Source organism: Sinocyclocheilus grahami, unplaced genomic scaffold, assembly GCF_001515645.1.
Source record: "Sinocyclocheilus grahami isolate Dianchi unplaced genomic scaffold, SAMN03320097.WGS_v1.1 scaffold354.1, whole genome shotgun sequence".
In the NCBI taxonomy this organism is placed as follows: Eukaryota; Metazoa; Chordata; class Actinopteri; order Cypriniformes; family Cyprinidae; genus Sinocyclocheilus; species Sinocyclocheilus grahami.
In genome coordinates this window covers 452046-464379 of record NW_015505533.1, presented here as the reverse complement: position 1 = coordinate 464379, position 12334 = coordinate 452046, and the positions used below count along the sequence as shown (strand labels likewise).

At 43.0% G+C, this 12334-nt stretch overlaps 1 protein-coding gene across 2 annotated transcripts in view; it reads left to right on the top strand.

Moving 5' to 3' along the window:
* Positions 1-12334, top strand: part of LOC107548741 (plexin-D1) — an 80239-nt gene that overhangs the window by 49344 nt on the left and 18561 nt on the right. For both annotated transcript variants that reach the window (XM_016229541.1, XM_016229542.1), the window contains exons 20-28: positions 2550-2667; positions 2956-2995; positions 3049-3116; positions 5315-5427; positions 6876-6980; positions 7525-7655; positions 8757-8955; positions 9042-9188; positions 9275-9431. In XM_016229541.1, coding sequence (XP_016085027.1) covers positions 2550-2667; positions 2956-2995; positions 3049-3116; positions 5315-5427; positions 6876-6980; positions 7525-7655; positions 8757-8955; positions 9042-9188; positions 9275-9431 — 1078 coding nt within the window. The remainder of the gene's footprint in view (positions 1-2549; positions 2668-2955; positions 2996-3048; positions 3117-5314; positions 5428-6875; positions 6981-7524; positions 7656-8756; positions 8956-9041; positions 9189-9274; positions 9432-12334) is intronic.

Genomic DNA, 12334 nt, shown 5'->3' with positions numbered 1-12334 from the left:
ACACACACACACACACACCCACACACACACACACACACACACAAACTCACACACACACACACACACACACTCATACACACACACACACACACTCATACATACACACACATACACACTTACAGCTGTTAGCAGAAAATACAGCCACAAATCCTTGTGCAAAAAAATAAAAATAATTCTGACCACTTCTTACACTTACAAAGTCAAAATCTACCCATGTTAGAGAAGTGTCAACTTTTTTTTAAACATGTTTTAAAACAAAGCCCAAGATCTGCACAGAATCATAAGAGATAAAAACAAAACAAATAAATTATAAATTACAAAAAAACCCAACATAATCGTACAGAAGAAAATGAATGGCACTTCATAGCTTGTGTTTTCTGAAATATGTTTAAATGAGCTCTCAGTAATATTTTTACACACTCATTTTTCCCTCTGTATAAATGACTGCACAACAGCAGATATGCTGAGAAATTTCTCAGTGTTTTTGTCCATCCATTGAAAGTCAACAGACTTCAATATCCTTTAAACTGCAAAATATCTACTTTTGTGCTCTAGAACGAGCATTTTTGTTGAACTATCGCTTTAATATAGTCAAACTTGAATATTAAATATATACAGCATTTGTTTAATAAATTCTGTAACAGAAATGAACATGAAGCATGTTTAAATGCATTAAGAGTATCGTTCAGTGTTCATGGTGATAATTACGTTACTGATGTTATACAGTCCTGAGGCTGCAATAGTTTAATTAGGAGTATCCTGTGGGTTGATAAGCACCACTGAAGCAGAGGTTCATCTTCACGCCTCACTGTGACCTACAGACTGTGACTGGACCCTGAATGTCTTTATTTGTGCCTCACACACACACACACACCCTCATCACCCATATCAGTGCGCTGTATCTGACGCTAATCACGCTGCCAGCATAACGAGGCTCTATCCACACTGCAAAACAGGACGACGCACTGGAATGCGCTGGACGAGACACCAAAACAAGCGTTAATCAAGCCCTCATATCAGCAGTGAAATCCCCTGCTCTTTGTTTGGTCTGACTCTGAAACAGCAGCAGCTCTATTTAACACGCTGCGGTCTGAAGGCCGTGACGCAGCTAATAGAGCAGAGAGAGCACTGAACGTCTGAAGAAACACGTCAACAAACATCTGAGTCTTGAGGCCCAGTCAAGCATTCAGAGCACTTTCTCATGAGGAACGCTGTTTCATGGGAACGGGAGGACGGCTGTACTTATGCACTGTGTTTAGGCAAGATGTATAGACCTGCATACTGCCAGTTTTATGAACAGGACTAATGGACAGTGACTGCAAACCACAGGATTAGGACGTGAACATGCAAATTCTGCCATCATTTACTTACCTTCATTTCCATCCATGTCTACATGAATCAGATAATGAGGATCGCTCCTCCATACAGTGAACAGAGCATCATAAGTCGCCCAAGAATGTTTATTCAAGTGATCTGAAGATGTATATGTGAAGATTAGACATAAACATGGTCGCAGAAGTGGGGGGGGGGCTGCCTGAGCCCGGGTTACTTTTGAGGTCTGGTACAAATATGACAAATGGCTACAAAAATACATAGGCTATAGGCTCATATGTGTGCACGAGAAATCATTCAAAAATCGCAATCTCGATTCAAACACACGCAATTCCTAAATAATGATTCTGCTATGTCAATTAATTATTACGCTTACATAATAAATAATTATGCTGATCCAGAGAGCGCAGCGCTCATCATGTAAGCTTTATGTTTGAAACAGTCTACAGTAAGCTACATTTCTGTATTGCAAACATTAAATAATAACGAAAGTATTGGGATACAATTTTATAGTCCGGATATAAACTCTGACGTTGCGGCAGCTGCGATCAAAATGAGTCATTTTGACCTTTGGAACTAATGTTACACTTCAAATATTATGTTACATTATGCCATTAAGTGGCGACCGTTAAAATGTATTTGATGTCTGAATCATTCATTCAACAAGTCTTCAGTCGTTTATGTCAAATGATTTTTTTCATTTAAATTAACATTTTAGACATTTATAAATAGACGCATTTATAACATCAAATCAAACATTTAATCAGAAACTCAAGTAAATTAGCCTACATATTATTTTGTTTGGTTGCCTAATGTTTTGTTTTCATAACCTTCTGTGAGTTCGTTCCTCGATCCATGGACCTAAATATCTTAGATTTGATCTGATAATCTTCACTTCCAGCATGACTGTTCTTCCTACAGCACCCTTCCAGTCATAAAAGATCCTTTTGCACTGAAAACCTGCTTTTATTCCAAAATCATTTCATTTGGTTATTGGATCATGGAGGATGATGAGCAGCATGTATCATAAAACTGACTGTGAGCGACACACACTCAGTTTCATCAGACTCAAATACTATATCAGCACTGGCCAACTGTGAACTAACCTCTGTAGATACAGAATAGAATAGAATAGAATGTTCTGTCTGACATCATGTGTGTGTGTGTTTGAGGAGCTCAGTGAGATGTGAGTGTGATGCTGTGCCGGTGTGTTGCAGGTGCGTGTGGGTCATTTCCAGAAGGTGATAGCGATGGTGCAGATGGGTGGAGGCAGTGAGCTGGCCATCATCGTCTCCATCGTGGTGTGCTGTGTGCTGCTGCTGCTGTGCACTGTGGGTATGTCTCGCTTCATACATCACTCATCAGACGCTCAGGTGATCTGTGGATCAGCTCATCTGCTGGAGATCACATCATCTGAGAGAGAGCGTTTCAGATCAGCGCCTCACTCTGATGCTTATGATTTGTCCTGGGTTTTAATGCAAAAGAGAAGCATTTCCACTACTGATCTCTTGGACTGTTTGGAAGCTGTTGTGTGTGTGTGTGTGTGTGTGTGTGAGTGTGTGTGTGTTTCCAACATGAATAACATCTGTGTGTGTGTGTGTGTGTGTGTGTGTGTGTGTTCAGCGCTGGTGGTTTACTGCACTAAGAGCCGCAGGGCAGAGAGGTATTGGCAGAAGACTCTGTTACAGATTGCGCCAAGAGACGCAGGGCAGAGAGGTATTGGCAGAAGACTCTGTTACAGATGGAGGAGATGGAGTCCCAGATCCGTGATGAGATACGCAAAGGTAACACACACACACACACACACGCGCACAGACTCTCTCACACACACACACACACACACACACACACAGGTTTACATTTGTGAAAAGTGGGGGCATCCCATAGGCGTAATGGTTTTTATACTGGTCAGACCGTATATTCTATTGCCCTACACCAACCCTACCCCTAAACCTACCCCTCACAGGAGACTTTCTGCTATTTCAGATTTTCAATACCCTCCATTCTGTGTGATTTATAAGCGTTTTGAAAAGTGGGGACATGGGGTAATGTCCTGAAAAGTCACCTTCTCCTTGTAATACCTATGTTATACCTTTGTCATTATACAAATTTATGTCCTCATTTGTAATAAAAACGCATACACACTCTCACACACCCACACACATACACACACACGCACGCACGCACACACACACACACACACACACTCTCACACACGCACGCACGCGCACACACACACACACACGCACGCGCACACACACACACTCTCTCACACACACGCACGCACGCACACGCACACACGTGTGTGTTTATGTTCATGCGTGAGTCTGACAGCAGGAAATTATCACACACTCAGAGTCTGTCATAAATCAGTGTTATTACACTCAGTTGTGTAGACAAGATCTGGATGCTGCTCCACATGGCTTTCTTTCTTCTAGTTAACACAAAAATCAATATAAAATGAATAGTCTATGCTGCAGAGTAGCTTTTATTCAGAGTGGCTTTACATTGGATAAACATTTTATAGATATTTTTTGGGAATGAAACCATTGGAACACACACAAATAACAGACTCAAACTGCAGGCATGACTGACCTGTCCTCCACAGCGGCTCATTCATGCTCACAAATATTCAGAGCCGGCATGATCAGCCACATGACACTCAATTCTTAAGACCTGTATGTTGTTGTTTTTTTGCCCTTTATGGAGTTTCACGTTTATGTTTATGTTCTGAGGAAAGACAATCATACAGGTTTGGTGTGACGTGAGTAACTGATGGCAGAGTTTGCCGCTTTATATGAACTGTTTGTTTATTTCTGGATATTGTGCTGTCTGAAGACATTAATCAGAACATCTGTTTGTACAGTAATGAAGTGTGACCATGTGAATCTGCGGTGAGCAGCATGTCCAGTTAAAGCAGTAAACACACATGGGTTTGGGTTGAAGTGTGTGATTGTTCTGGTAGTTGGGGGTGTTTGAAAGTGACTCAGAGGAGCTCAGCTTTCTGGATTGCAACATCTCACCATCACCAGCTCTCTCTCACTGCTTCTCTTTTCCTCCTGTTTTATCCTTGGTTTCCTTGGTAATTGAATCCCTGAATATACACAAACATCCTGTGTTGAAACAATAAGAGGATGTCTCACTTCCTGTTATCCCAGCAGGACTTTCCCTACAGCACTGATGTGATATCAGCTCCACTCGTGTCCTAAAGACTGGAGACAAATGAGCCGCACTGCTCTCAGATCAGTGGAAAACTGAAGACACACACACGCACACTCATACACACACACACACACACACACACTCACACTCATACACACACACACACACATACACATACTCAAACACACACACACACACACACACACACACACACACACACACACACCCACACACACACACACACACACACACAGCGCTAGTTCCAGAATCAGCTTGTGACTTTTCACCACAAACCACTGCTTCACATAGACTGTAGTGTGTGTGTGTTTGTGTGTGTGTGTGTTCTGGTATATATGGTTTATGTTATACAAATGTGCGTAATGGCATGGTTATTACAACATAAACATGGTTTATGAGGTTTACACTTCCTGTGTCCCTGTAAACCAAAAAGCTTTTTTTTAAAAACTACTAAACTGTGTTTTATACAAATGCCTGTAGTTGTGTGTGAGGGGAGGTTTAGGTGTAGGGTTAGGGTAAGAGGATAGAAAATACAGTTTGTGTGTGTGTGTGTGTGTGTGTGTGTGTGTGTGTTTGTCCAAAGCCATTTAAAAACCAGCTGCTTCATATTAACACTGTAAATCGTGATATTGTCACAGTGAATGAGAGTTTGAGCTGAAACTCATAAACAGTGTGAGAATGCCCGTATCCTCATTCAGATGGCAAAGTAAACATGTTTGTATCTCAACGGGTTTTTGTGTTGGGGCTGATGTTAGTGATCTGGTCAGCTGTGTGATGGCAGCCGTGTGTTTGTGTGTGGCAGGTTTTGCGGAGCTGCAGACTGATATGACGGATCTGACTAAAGAGCTGAGCCGCACACAGGGAATCCCCTTCCTGGAGTACAAGCAGTTCGTCACACGCACCTTCTTCCCCAAGGTCTGGTCACCGCACACATGTGCCATTACAACTGTACACCAGGGCAAATAAACCTGCAGCAGGTCAAGCCATGAAGTAAAGCTAAATGATGGAAAACGTGAGATTCTCTCAGGAAACACTGAACTTAGTCACATTATTAGATAGAATTCACTGAGCTTAAACAGACGCTCAGTGATGTTTGATCTTGAGAGTCGATGTGTGCTGTTAATGTGAACTGTAAGCAGTAAAAAAGCCCTACAAATATATGTTTGGCCACTTAAGTCACATTTAAATGAGTGCTGTCAAAACGATTAATCGTGATTAATCACATCCAAAATAAAAGTTTTGTGTGTGTACTGTGTATATTTATCATGTATATATAAATACACACATATACAGTATATATTTTGAAAATATTTACATGAATATATTTATATTCATATAATTTATATTATATATACATAACATATTTTTCTTAAATATATATATGCATGTGTGTGTATTTATACATATAGATAATAAATATACACAGTACACACATATATTATGTAAACCAAAACATTTATTTTGGTTGCGATTAATCACGATTAATCGTTTGACAGCACTCATTTAAATGTATAAATGCCTTACATTATATATCAAACCAAGTGATGTTTATTTTAAAGAAAGGAGCACAAGCACTCTTTTTCAAGCAAAACATCAGAGGATTAGTATAATTATTATGCATCGGATATAACGGCATAGATATTGTTACACTTTCCATCCGATGCTGGTGGATGATGTTGATAGTTCATGTGATTCTCTACATTGACTTCATACATCCACTGAAATCCTTCAGTCATGCTAAATATCACTGTCAGAGCAACTGGTGAAAAGTCCTTGCCAAAAATGCTTGGAAGGCCTACAGCAGTGAGGAAACCTCTAGCCACATTTCTTTAAACAGCACACTTGGTTTGATATTTCTCCAGACAGGAAGCTCAGACTGTGCTTTAAGTGTCCAGAAGTGGCCATTTTCGTATTGAAGACACTGGATTTGAGGATTTGCTGTAGAAATGATTTGTAGTTTACTAAAGAGTTAAAGTCTCCAGCCAGGCCAGATGTAGGACTCTCCTCGTCCCCTATTTTTGTTCTCCAGTAAAAACCGCAAATGTTGCAATTTTCCAGTCTTAGTGTCTGCACAATACTGGGCACAGAGACAAGAAACTCCTGAATACTCCCTCCAGCGCACTGACACAATAGACTGCATTTAGGGGAATTCTGTGTGTGTTTGCTGCTAATAGACTTTTACTGTGAGCTCAAACTCACTGCAGTCCTGCTCTTGCTCTGCCTGACAGGGGATGGGAATCATAAGAAGCTCAGGACCTTTACAGCTCCATTAATGTGGAGAACGCAGCTATTTTAGAGCGGTTAAGGAAAGTGAAGATGTGAACGAATGCTCCAGCGTTGACTGTGTGTGTGTGTTTGTGTAGATGTGCTCTGACTATGAGAGGCGTCTGGTTCAGCCCATGTATGAGAACGATCCTCTCGGCCCGCGAGCTCTGTCTGAGACGCATCCTCTGCTCCAGGACTGGCAGGTGAGACATGCTACGATCGATGTCCAGAAACCTCCCTGAGCGCTCTCCTGTTTGCTCATTATACCACGGCTCATGTAAGTCGTGTGTGTTAGCAATAATGCACAGATTCAGCAGAGTCATCTCTAACAAGAACTCTGTGTTTTTGCGCAATACGCCGTCTTCTGAGGAAGCTCTTGTTTCCTGTCAGCAGCCTTTCTTTCTTTTTTTTTATTTTAGCTGAGATTATTTTAGTGGGTCGCTATGAGTTTCATAATGTTTGAAGAATTGTTTCACAGTTGGAAAATTATTATGTGCAATTGTGAAACTGCAGTATTGTACATCGGGGTGTTTTGTAAGATGAAGAATTGATTTGTCAAAAATCACTATTGCAGAATTGCATGAACTAATGACTCATGCCAAACAAGAATGTATAAGGGCATCATGTAGTGTGTTAACATGCATGTTAATGCACGTTAAGACCCACTGCATGCATACATACTCACCCTTTAACAGTTTGGAAATCAATGCTTTATACTGTATTATGTGTCTCTTCTCTCTGTGTAAGTCGTCTAACAGCGTGCGGCCCAACCTAGAGGAGGGAATCACCCTGTTTTCCACTCTTCTCAACAACAAACACTTCCTGGTCACCTTTGTTCACGCTCTCGAGCAGCAGAAAGACTTTGCCGTAAGAGACAGGTGAGTACAGACAAACACAAACGAGAACAATAACAGGATCCAAGCACAGCCCAATGCTCCTGTGACAGTCTGACAGCACAGCCGCTCTACAGACTACTGTTTAGTCTCGTACCCAGAAACCAATGCAGAGATCTTAAGAACATATAATGCAACATCAAGAAAGTTTATATCCTCTAAAGAAACTGTCAGTACAAGAACAGAGCTGTCAAATGAGCCCAGGGCCTCGTTTCTAAAAAGCACCAGAGAATCCATGGCACGAGTCGTTGTGATTTTGTGATGTGTTCCATCATAACTGAAGCAAGGCTTGACAGTGGACCTGGATTTGTGAGAGTAATGACCGTGCACTAACAGACTTATGCATTCACCATATTATACTTGCATTTCATTTAACACAGTTAATCTTGTGGTAGTTTAATGATTTATTAAAACAATAATACATAAAATGGATAAATTCAAGAATAAATGAAAAAAATTGTAAGTAAAACAGATGCTGTTTGCAATAAGGGAGGCACAGTTTGAGTGCAGCTTGTTCTGCACAAAACTGTTTAATAAGCAGCTCATTAGGTTGAGAATTTAAGAAAATCTCAGTCGACGTTTCACAGCGTCAGTTGCAAGTGTTTAAAAGTGCAAATTGAATACAGTTATAGTAAAGGCCGACACTCTACATGGTTACAGCTCAGCGTTTGCCATCTCGTAAGTAGCACTTCAAGCACATCCTTATGCGTTCATGTGTGTGCAGCTTCAGGAATTGCACTAAAATAACAAAATATTGCTCTTAGAAAATGCTCTGAACGGCTAGAATACGATCAATCGCTATTGGGAAACCAGGCGCAGATGATTTGGTTCTGGCTGAGATGTTGGAGTTCTTTTAATTTTTCTTTGACTTGGCAGTAGTTACGACGTGCGTTGCAGTAATTGATCAGCACTTTCGCTGTGCCTTCTAGGGCCCATGTTGTCACACGTGTCTGATTAGCTGCAGTGTTGGTGTCCAGTGAGGGAGCGCTTCCTCTGTGTGGAGTTATTCACCGACTCTATCCACACCGCCCTCAGTGTGAATGTTCTCAATTACTGATGTGTTCGCATTCTTTCATTGACGTTTAGGTGCAGTCTTGCCTCTCTGCTCACGATTGCCCTCCATGGTAAACTGGAGTACTACACCAGCATCATGAAGGAGTTGCTAGTGGATTTGATCGACGCTTCAGCCTCCAAAAACCCCAAACTGATGCTCCGGCGGACTGAGTCAGTGGTGGAGAAGATGCTCACCAACTGGATGTCCATCTGCATGTACAGCTACCTTAAGGTTTGTGAAGAGTTCAGCAGCTGATTTTACTCTTTGGCTTCAGTTCATCGACTGTATGAGTGCGTCCGTTTCTCTCTCACCCTCAGGAGACGGTCGGCGAGCCGTTCTTCCTGCTGCTGTGCGCCATCAAGCAGCAGATCAACAAGGGCTCGATCGACGCCATCACGGGGAAGGCGCGCTACACGCTCAACGAGGAGTGGCTTCTTCGAGAAAACATCGAAGCCAAACCGCAGGTGAGCTCCAACACACACCACTGACCTTTCTTTCCACCGGTGAAATCACACTGTTTGGACTCTCATCTCCTCCGTCTACCTTCCAGAACATCAACGTCTCCTTCCAAGGCTTCGGTATGGACTCAGTGAGTGTACGTGTGATGAACACGGACACCATCTGTCAAGTGAAGGACAAAATACTAGAGGCCTTTTACAAGAACCTGCCCTTTTCTCAGTGGCCTCGAGAAGAGGATGTTGATCTGGGTAAAGAATCTCTGAGCATGGTGAAATCAAGTTGTTTAGAGCAGACAGACTTGTTAAGCTTTGCATCAGAATAATCAGAACAGGGTAGATATCACAAACTGAATTAACAAGCGAGATATGAGGATGAAAAGTAAAATTTTTATTTGTGACATGTGGCTGCTTTCATACAGATCATGCTCTTCTGTGTTGTGTGAGATGTTGAGAAATTTGACTGAATTTGACCCAGAAGATCATTTGACTATTCAAATATGGGACCAGTCCTAACAGACCTTCCATTAATCATTAAATGTGTCAATAAAACAATAAAACTGAAAAGGAGTCACTACTCCTAATTTGTCTTTTTACTTTAATAATTATTTTATAATTAGCTTTCCTAATTGAAAAACAATTAAAAGCCATTTGCCATTGTTTTTACTGAAGTTTATTTTATTTTAAAGCTGCAGCCCATAACTTTTTTGTTGTTGTTGTTGTTAAAAATGATCCAAAATCAATATTTGAGCAAGTACATAACCGGCCAGTGTTCAGAACTATTTCCGGTAAGCTTGTTTTCTAATTTGAGTGGTACTGGTAGGTTCCCCTTCAGGAACTCGAGCTGCATCGAAACGCTACGGGAACGCCTCCAGCGTGACCACGCTCTGAGTCACATGTGTAATCAGTCCAGTGGATGGGCGAGATGTCACGGGCAAGTATAAAAGCACGTGCGGTGAAACCGGCATCAGCTTTCTGTCATTCAGCAAGCGCTCTGTGTGTGTCAGTCTTATTTGGTGTTGTCTGTCCATTATCATTCTTTATTTTACCAATACGAGTGTAGACAAACATACGGCGAGAGCCGGCAGCATCTCAGGCTGTGTGTTCTTCCCTGCCCGCGCTACATTTCGGGTGGGAGCAAAACACGCAGAGTCAGCTGACTGTCCGCATTGTGAGCGTTTGTCACTGTGTATGCTTGCTCTCGGGGGGCTCTCTTTGAGGAGGGAGTCTTCACCGGCGTTTCTCGCGCCGCCGGCCCCGCTTTCGCTGAGGCAGAGTGGCGGCTGTGCTTGTGGGTTTCGCATATGGATCCGGTGGAGGGAATGTAGACGGGCGCGTCCCTATCTTCTTCCTTAACCACCAGATCCAGCGCCCGCTCTCGGGGTTCTGAAGCCCGCGCTGCGGTTCTTTCCCCCCTGTGAGAGGGCTCGACGCTCCGCCTGTCTTCCTCCGAGGAGGTTGATAAGGGCGTCTTTGAGATCGCCAGTTGCACAAGCATCAGTTACACAAGCATATTATGCCTAATATTATAATGAGCAACTTTACTGTGGAGCGGAGCTGTTTTACAGTCGCACATGCATTATGTCAATACTATTATCAAAAGAAAAAGACTCGCGCAGTCAGCTCTCGGAAATAAGGGGCTGATTGTGCTTCTCCCGCTGAACGTTCTGCTCCCGCCAGGGCACGCTCCGAGGAGTGTGTCCATGCTTGCGAGCTCGCAGTTCGGTCCCGCTATTGCTGAGACACGGATCGCGGGGATCGCACGTGGATCTAGCGGATGGGTTGGAGACAGCTCGCCCTTTCTCTGCCTGCACTCCCTAGATCCAGCGCTCTCTCTCGAGGCTCAGAAGCCCGCGCTGCGGTTTCTTCCCCCTCTGAGCGAGAGCTTGCTGCTGCGGCTATTTTTCTCAGAGGAGATTGATATTGTTTGTGTGACCAAGTGGCTCGCGCACTGCCGTGGCAACGCGTGTATTACATAATTTTCAGTTTTTGATGTGAATCTTACCACACCAGATCGTGTTTGGCTGCATTTAATTCTGAGGAATTAAATTAAGTATTTATCTGACTATGAGAAGTTAGATATATCATTTTCGATTTTTTAAATGAATCTTATCACACAGACCATGTTTACTCGTCTGGTTGTTTGGCTGCATTTAATTCTGAGGAATTAAATTAAGTATTTATCTGACTATGAGAAGTTAGATATATCATTTTCGATTTTTTAAATGAATCTTATCACACAGACCATGTTTACTCGTCTGGTTGTTTGGCTGCATTTAATTCTGAGGAATTAAATTAAGTATTTATCTGACTATGAGAAGTTAGATATATCATTTTCGATTTTTTAAATGAATCTTATCACACAGACCATGTTTACTCGTCTGGTTGTTTGGCTGCATTTAATTCTGAGGAATAAAAGGAAGTATTTATCGAACTATGAGAAGTTAGATACACAGGGGCTCTTGGGATAAAAATTTCTCGAGTAACAGCACGTGTTTACCTCTCTTTCTCTGAGGAAGTTGAGGCGGTCATCAGGGGCTGCTGGGCGGGAGGTCTCTAGAGCAGCTAGTACAGCCGTCCCTTGCTGGTTCGCCGCTTCAGGGCACTGAGCTAGCCGCTCTAAGTGCACCAGAGGCCAGTCTCATGAGACAGATTCCCTTAGTATGTCACCTGGCGGTGTGGGAGCCCCTGCCAAGCGTGCCTCCTTGGGTCCTGCCCTGAGCAGGCTCTGGTTCTATCAGTCGAGTCTTCCTAGCAGATGACGCGGGTCTGAGGACCGTAATTTTTAGAGAATACTTCAGCTATGAGGGTCCTGATTCTATGGCTCAGGACCTCGGAGGGCAGGCCCCTCTGGGGAAGAGCGGTACACACCGCATCACACGGTGCCCGTCTCTCCTCAGTGCCCTCAGGAGAATCAGTCTGCCAACCCTGCCGGTGTTCCAGGGTGCAGCGGTCTCCGGCAAGCGCTTCTCTCAGTAACCGCCCAGAAATGTAGCGGTGCTAAGAGGCTCGCGACCTCCACAGAGGTCTCTAGAGCAGCTAGTAGGGCCGTCCCCTGCCGGTTTGCCATTTCAGGGCACCCAGCTAGCTGCTCTGATTACACCAGAGGTCAGTCTCGAGAGACTGATTCCCTTAGTAGACTAATGAGTCTCGGT